Source organism: Ochotona curzoniae, unplaced genomic scaffold (assembly GCF_017591425.1).
Source record: "Ochotona curzoniae isolate NIBS_2020 unplaced genomic scaffold, NIBS_Ocur_1.0 scaffold_4683, whole genome shotgun sequence".
In the NCBI taxonomy this organism is placed as follows: domain Eukaryota; kingdom Metazoa; phylum Chordata; class Mammalia; order Lagomorpha; family Ochotonidae; genus Ochotona; species Ochotona curzoniae.
In genome coordinates, this window is record NW_024467121.1 from 28,522,678 (window position 1) to 28,530,865 (window position 8,188).

Consider the following 8,188-nt stretch of genomic DNA (forward strand, 5'->3'; position numbering starts at 1 on the left):
TAGCCCCTTCAGTTTCTCCAGTGCTACCATCTAAAATTGTATTATAAGAGCTCTTTGAATGGAATTCTTGCTAATATGAACCAGATGTTCACTTTGACATAAGTCTAAATTCTCTTACTCCCAAATATTGGCTTGCTTTTTATAAATCAGAAATTGACCAGAGAACGCATTCATTTGCTTAACAGTAAGTAGAGCAGGTGAAGAAATAGTTGTTTATGTTTAATCATGTATCTAGGGTCCTTCAGTCTGATTCCTATTTAGCTTCCTGCTGAGAAGATGAGAAAATGAACTAGCATTTTTTTGCGTCTCTACTTACTTGGGGAATTTTTGCTGTCCTCTTTAGGTTGACCGTTTCCTAAAACTGGTTCCAGTGCTTTTGGCCATTGTGCAGCGTAAGAAAAAGGAGGTGGAAGAAGAACAGACAATCAATAGACAGACTGCTTTGTATACCCTTAAGCTTTTATGTAAGAATTTTGGTGCAGAAAACCCAGAATCATTTGTCCCAGTGTTGAACACTGCTGTGAAGCTGATTGCCCCAGAGCAAAAGGAGGAGAGGAACGTCTTGGGGAGTGCCCTGCTGTGCATAGCAGAGGTGGCCTCCACCCTGGAAGTGCTGGCCATCCCTCAGCTTCCCAGGTATGCTGCTTGTAAACAGTAACCGTTGCAATCCAGTGCAGGCCAAGCAGTCACAGCCCAGTGACTTGTTTTCTTCCCTTTAAGTAAATGGGGCAGAGAATTGATCTTTTCAGGCTGAAAGGCACAGCAGTCCCACTTTTCTTGTACAGGTTTGTGGTATTCATTTTATCCCGTTTCTCATCACTTTTGACCTTGCTATAGTTAGGAGTCAGTGCGTACAGTGCCTTGACAGAGGGGGCCCCTGCATTTGGGAAAGCTGCGCTGTGCTGGTGCCGTGGGAGGGTAGGCCCTCCTGACCCTCACAGTTTCTAGCTGTGTACAGGTCATGTCACCTATTAAGATTTTGCCACCTACAGCACAGAAACAACCCACGTAGTAGGAATGTCAGTAGGGCACCGTTTGCAAGGCTTTTTATACAGTGCCTAATACACAGCAGGTATTCACTAGAAAGATACTGCTAATTTTACAAACAGTTATTTGTGTAGGTACTGTTAGGACAAGGAGATTTGTTGCACTTGGTCACATAAAATGTGTAGACTGTGAGGTAACATGTACAGTGGCATAGAGGACACAATCTAAAGACCTTTTCTCCAGCCTCCAGGCTATTTCTACTTACAGGTCTTTGGAACTCATGTTCTTTATTTCTAGTTTGATGCCATCATTGCTGACAACGATGAAAAACACAACCAGTCTGCTCTCCAATGAGATCTATCTACTCAGTGCCTTGGCTGCCCTGCAGAAGGTTGTTGAGACACTGCCACACTTCATTAGTCCCTACCTGGAAGGCATTCTGTCCCAGGTGGGTCAAGATAACGGTGGGGCACAAGGAATAGCATACAATAAGAAATTAATAATGGCATTCCCTCTTGAAGTTGTAATTTCTATCTGACAGGAAGGATTTTCATTGCTGAAAACATGCCTAATTTCTACTCACTGTATGTCTGTCATTCCTTCTGTGTAATCCTGACATTGATGTGGAGGTCACTCTTTAGTAAGACTTTGTAAAATTGTGCAGAGGTATCTCATTGTTTTGTCATTGGTTGGTTTGTTGGTGTTTTTTGTTTGTTTTCTGTGGGATTTTTGAAGTTAGTTATGGAACTGAATGGTCCCTGAATTCCTGTCCTCTAAGAGAATCATCTCTGGATGCTGCCCAGGCTTCTGTATCTGCCATTCATCCTCCTCCTCCCTGGCATGCAGCTAAGAAAAAAGGATCTGCCCACTTTATCTGCAAGTATCCAAGGACTCAGCCTTGTGGAATTCAAGGAATTCTGTGTAATTTGTCCTGTTTCCCAAACAGTTATCATTTGAATTGACATAGGTCATCACTAAGCCATTTTATGCTTGGCATTGAGGCCCTGTATTGACCTGGATCACTGGTTTTTATATTTATGTTATATTCCTTTATATTTATAGGTTATTCATCTGGAGAAGATCACTAGTGACATAAGTTCTACCTCACAAGCAAGTATTCGTCTCACATCTCTTAGAAAGACACTGGCAACCACACTCTCACCACGAGTTCTGTTGCCAGCCATCAGCAGAACTTATAAGCAGATTGAGAAGAACTGGAAGGTTAGAGCATATTGAGTGTTATGCTTTGGAGAAAGATGATGTTGCTAAAATTTAAAATTTTTACTAAAAGAAAAAGACTATGGTTGTTTAATTGCTTGGACAATGTATTGCTGAACTCCAAGAATAATTTTTAAATGGCCCTTTTCCTGTGTCACTGACAGAATCACATGGGTCCTTTTATGAGCATCTTGAGAGATCATATTGGAGTGATGAAGAAGGAAGAGCTCACCTCCCACCAGTCTCAGTTAACTTCATTTTTCTTGGAGGCTCTGGACTTCCGGGCACAGCACTCGGAGGTAAGTTGCTGGCTGCCTTTTTAACAACTGACGAAGAAATCTGGCTATTCTTGCAAAATAATTGAGATGTTAGGATTCTTAACAAATATACTCTTCTAATTCCAGAATGATCTGGAGGAAATTGGAAAAACAGAAAATTATATTGTTGACTGTCTAGTCAGCATGGTTGTAAAACTTTCTGAGGTTACATTCAGACCTCTGTTCTTCAAGGTGAGGCTTTCTTCTGCTTCGACATCTTTGTAGCTCTCAGTGATGTGATGCGTAGATGAATCTAATGCTGAATTATCCTTCCAGCTCTTTGATTGGGCTAAAACAGAAGATGCCCCCAAGGACAGACTGTTGACATTTTACAACTTGGCAGACTGCATTGCTGAGAAGCTAAAAGGACTTTTTACTCTATTTGCTGGTCACTTAGTGAAGCCTTTTGCTGACACCTTGAACCAGGTGAACATCTCCAAAACAGGTTGGTAGGCTTATTCGTCTCACCTGATATCCAGGTTCTGTGTGCCTTGCAGAGGGCAAAATGAACAGAAAGCACAGCCTCATGCTCAGGCAAGATTTTAAAGGTTCTTGAGTTCTAGGCTAAGGAGGGTGAATAATACTTTGTCATCAGACTTTGTACTGTTTATTTAGATGCAGTGGAAAAAAAAATTTTTAAGACATATTTATTTTCTTAGAAAATCAAAGTTACAGCAAGAGGCACGAGGAGAGAGATCTTCATCCTCTGGTTCAATCCCCATTAGGATGCAACACCCAGAGGTGGGCTGGTCGAACTCCTGGAGCCAGGAGCTTCTCTCAGGTCTTCCACGTGGATGTTGGGGCCAGCAGACCTGGGCTGTCCTCCCTCTGCCGATTTCCCAGGCAACAAGCAGAAAGCTTGATTGGGAAGTCAGGCAGCCAGTGCCCATATGGCATGCCAGCTTTGGCACATGGAGGATTAATATGCTGAGCCTCTGCACCAGCACCCAAAAAAAGTTTTATTAAGTCAGCTCACCTGGGAGAAAGAATAAAATCCATGTGCACTAAAACACTAAGACTGAATCATTCTCTAGTGATAAGTGACCTTACTTGACAGTTGAGACAGTCAAGACAATTTAACTTGATTGATCAAACTGAGGATTTGAATCTTGACAACTCCAGAGGAAGGAATTTCTTTTCTGAGCTACTTGTCTGTCTTGTGTTCTGCCTTCATCCTAACTATGATCTTTAGGCCACCTTACAAACAGTCTATAGTCATGGTTCTGTAATTCTGTTGTAATCAGTGGAAGTTAAATGAGTTTCATGGGTTTTTTTTTCCTTCCCATTTTTATTCTCATCTACAGATGAAGCATTTTTTGACTCTGACAATGATCCAGAGAAGTGCTGCTTACTGCTGCAGTTCATTTTGAACTGTTTATATAAGATCTTCCTTTTTGATACGCAACATTTCATAAGTAAGGAGAGAGCAGAAGCCTTGATGATGCCATTGGTGGACCAGGTAACCCAGTGTCCAGGCTGCATGGGCTGTGCAGCTGCTGAAATGACAGTGCCAGGCTTTCTCTTTGGGGAGGGAGGTGCTATTTCAAAGCAGATATATGGATAATACTTCACTGTAGCTTTTTTTTTTATAATTTGCCTTTTGAATTTGTTTTAAGCAGACATTACAAAAGGCTTTATGGGTCATTAATTTTTAAAAGAGCTTTTTTAAAAATAGCTTCACTGAGAATGTTTGTCTACTGGGCAGCAAGGAGTAATGCCAAAGGAAAGCAATGCATCTACTATAGAAAATATTAGAGTAGGACCTAGGTTTGAACCTGCTTATTATGAAGGATGGTGGAATGTTATGTGTTGTGTATTTCTTCAAACAAAAGCAAGACTGAGACATGTTTCTTTGTCCTTTTTTGCTCTACATAGCTGGGAAACAGGCTTGGAGGAGATGAGAAGTTCCAGGAACGGGTGACAAAGCACCTGATACCCTGCATTGCACAGTTTTCAGTGGCCATGGCAGATGATTCTCTGTGGAAACCACTCAACTACCAGATTCTGCTAAAGACAAGAGACTCATCAGCCAAGGTTAGGAACCATACAGGGCGAGCATGGGGTTGCCCTGGCAGCCTCCAGGTGGTCATGGATGTAGCCTGGTAAACTGGCAAGGAAGAGCTTACCATGTTAGGTAGAAATTTGAGCCTCAGAAATGCTTGGATTTCCCATGTGGATCCTATTAAATAACAGCAGAATCCCCCCCTCTCCCTCCACCCAGTAGAGTATTATATAGTACTTAAAGTACTCAAGTATTGGGATAGCAGTGAGGTCTCCAGTGGGATGCCCCCAGGGTATACATGTACAGGTTTCCTCTTGCTTTTCTGCTGATGCACCTGCTGATGCTGCAAGTGATGGGGTTCCTGACTCCCAGCTTTAGCTGTCAGCTACTGTGGGCATCTGGACAGTGAATGAGGAGATGGGAACTATGTCTCTAATTTAAAAATTTTTAACTGCTTAAATATTTATTAGCAAAGACTTGAATTTCTGTGTTTTCAGCATGTTATTTCAATGTCATTGTGAGATGAATGCTTTTAGTTTGCCCACAGAACAGGTTTGAGTCAGAGTAGCATACTTATATTATGTATGTAGCAAGTAGGTTTAAGATTTTATTGACCAAGTGATAGCAGTAGAAACAAAATGATGTAGGTGGATTGAGTAGGACTTAACATTCCATAGTTGAAAGTCAACATATTGAGAATTGCCGTTTCTCAAAATGACTATCATATTGGAACTTCACCGAATAAAACACCAAAATAGAATTTTGTTAATAGGATTTATTAGTTCACATTTATAGTATTTATTAGAAAATTAGAACATTGGTGCTATTTTGATGAACAGTCCCCACGTTCATTTTAAATCAGGGGTTTCTACACAATTTTCAGAATCATGTTTAACATTTGAGTTACAAAAACAAGACAAAGTTGACTGAATATAGGTAGTACAGGATCCACATATTTAAATTATCTAAAAGTAGAAAGAGGGGGTGGTAGGGCTTCTGTTTCAAAGGGAATTGCTAACAGCACCTCAGTTCCCAAACTAGCACATGACACAGAGTGGCTGGTTTTCAGTGAGTGCTGAGATGGGAGCTAACCCCAGGGATTCCCTGACCCTTCAGATGACTCTGTATTTAAATTTGAATGGACTCAAAGAAGTGAAATAGCATTTAGTTTAAAAAGTTAAAGACTGTCTCAAGTTAGTATAGTTCTTAAGATAAATATAGCAGTAAATAAAAACTACTACTACTTTTAGGTATTGTTTTTCCCTTTCCAGGTTCGATTTGCTGCTTTGTTAACTGTGTTAGCACTGGCTGAAAAACTGAAGGAGAATTATATTGTCTTGCTACCTGAATCCATTCCTTTCCTAGCAGAATTGATGGAAGGTAATTCCTAAGTTATTAGAAAATAATCACAGTTCTAGGATTGTGTGCCCAGTGAGCATGCAGCTCTGGATTACGTGGTTAGCACTTAGGGGGTAGTCCTCCGACCCCTGTAGTATCACATTTGAGCAAGCTAATTGCTGTTTCGAGTGTGGTAGAAGGACCAGGTTAGGAGGTGATCCTGTGATCACTGCTGCTCTGTTTCTGATGTAATCTTTACTCTTTTTACCTTTATGGATTTTTAAAAATTATCATAGAGACTACACTATTGCCTTTAGTTAGTCTCGTACATTGATGTGACTGAATAATGTACAGATGTGTTAGTATATTAGTGTTCACTTTGTAAGTATTAAATTTTGGTTGAGTGAATCAGGGACAGCTGAGGCAGGATGATTGCTTGGCGCAGATTTTAATTGTTTTTTTTTTCTTGTTTAGATGAATGTGAAGAAGTAGAACACCAGTGCCAAAAGACAATTCAGCAGCTTGAAGTCATTGTGGGAGAGCCACTCCAGGGCTACTTCTAAGGCTTTTTTTGGTATTACATACTCTGTTCAGAGTTCAGATTTTTCATATTTTTATTTTGGGGTGTTTGGTGCCATATTACTTTTGGTGCTTTAACACCAACTTGGACTTCTTAATAAATATTTAATGATTTCTTTATAAAATTGCTTCCTGGTTTGTGTACACAGAACCTTCTACCAGAGGTATGTAGTTATAAAAGTGTAAATAATACATGTTTTCACACAGATAGTTGTGTGTGTGTACAAACACTTATAGTCTTTCTGGTGTTACTAACATGTTTAATACCCAAAGCTATTTGGACTGCACAGCCATAACTCTTCTTTATAGCAGAGCTTTAATGCGGTATTCATGTTGGAGATTTCATTCAGAGAAACTTTACTTCAAAAACATGGTAATTACTCAGCATTCAACAAGAATAGTTTCAGCTGAAGCCATCCAGTCTTTTTCATTCTGTCATTTCTAATGACACTTTAGCCTTAATTTATATGTGTGTCATTAAGAGGCACTTCTGGGGTACATTTTTTAGCCAAGGCATGTCTCCTTCCTTTATCCTTTCATCCTGCAGGGAGGAAGCTAATATCACTGCTTATATAAGAACCTGATTCTGGGGAGTCACTCAAACAGAAAGGGCCCTAAGACACTAAGTGGCATGAGGGAGACCATCCAGCAATTCAGTGGTTAGTTGTATGAGAAAGTGAATTTCAGTACATTTTTCTCCTAATGCTTTGAAAATCTAGTATCTATATGTCTACTACTATTGTGGTAAAGGTGAGAACTCATAATTAAATCTGCTTTTACTTTTCAAGGCATCTAAGAACTAACCCAGAGTATGTTCACATCAAGTTTTAGTGCTTTTGATCTAATTTAACATAGAAGTCTAATGCAGAATTGAATCTGTAGGAAAGCATATTTCTTTTAAAGTTGCATCTCAGTAAAAGCAGATCATCAGTAAAGACCAATAGCTTTTTAAGAAAAATCTTAAGATTGTGCATTTATTCTATCAAAGAATCAGTACTGACAACAGCTCCCTGTGAAACAAAGATGAAAATGACCTTTTTGAAGACTTAGAGGAGGGGCTGACAGGTTACAGTTCAAGCTGTTGCCTGCCTTGCCAGCAGCCATGTCAGAATACAGGTTTGAGTCACAGCTACTCTGCTTCCAATCCAGGAAGCTCCCTGCTAATCACCTGGGAAAGCAGCATGGCAGGTGCCTGGAAGATGAGGATGGAGTTCTAAGCTCCTGGCTTCAGCCTAGCAGACTCCCAACTGTCACACCCATTTGAAGGGCAAACCAGTGGATGGAAGACTTATTTCTCTCTGTATGTCACTCTACCTTTCAAATAAAGTGGGGTTTTTTTTAAAAAGTGCTTCAGTATATGGATTTTAAAAATGTTTTGTACCCGAACTACCTTATCTTTTAATTCCATTTTCTATGAACTCTTTGAGGTCCCTTAAACAATCTTCACCATCTCAGTCAAGCATTCTGATGTTCTTTATGAAGAAAAATAATCCTGGGGAGTTGTAGGTTTCCTATCCTGTACCCTGGGTGTCCCCACCCGGTGCTTTTCAAGGTTGGCAGGACACTACCTAATATGATAACACAGAAAACTGGAAAAGTCATAAGGGCTCGCAGTTTCTTAGCTAATTATTTTTTTAAAAGACATATTTATATATGGATAGTAGTACTCTTTTTTAATGTGTGGGTTCAAATAACATTTACCCAACATGTGCTAAGAAAATATTCTTTAATCCTGGCAGAATTCTTA

The 8,188-nt window shown here is 39.9% G+C and overlaps 1 protein-coding gene across 2 annotated transcripts in view; it reads left to right on the forward strand.

Annotated features, from left to right (window-relative positions):
- HEATR1 (HEAT repeat containing 1) overlaps positions 1 to 6,566 on the forward strand; it is a 44,443-nt gene extending 37,877 nt beyond the window's left edge. For both annotated transcript variants that reach the window (XM_040968207.1, XM_040968208.1), the window contains exons 36-45: positions 344 to 636; positions 1,285 to 1,435; positions 2,050 to 2,208; positions 2,370 to 2,504; positions 2,610 to 2,714; positions 2,799 to 2,967; positions 3,827 to 3,981; positions 4,398 to 4,556; positions 5,796 to 5,904; positions 6,337 to 6,566. In XM_040968207.1, coding sequence (XP_040824141.1) covers positions 344 to 636; positions 1,285 to 1,435; positions 2,050 to 2,208; positions 2,370 to 2,504; positions 2,610 to 2,714; positions 2,799 to 2,967; positions 3,827 to 3,981; positions 4,398 to 4,556; positions 5,796 to 5,904; positions 6,337 to 6,425 — 1,524 coding nt within the window. In that variant the 3' untranslated portion in view covers positions 6,426 to 6,566. The remainder of the gene's footprint in view (positions 1 to 343; positions 637 to 1,284; positions 1,436 to 2,049; positions 2,209 to 2,369; positions 2,505 to 2,609; positions 2,715 to 2,798; positions 2,968 to 3,826; positions 3,982 to 4,397; positions 4,557 to 5,795; positions 5,905 to 6,336) is intronic.
- Positions 6,567 to 8,188: the final 1,622 nt, after the last annotated feature.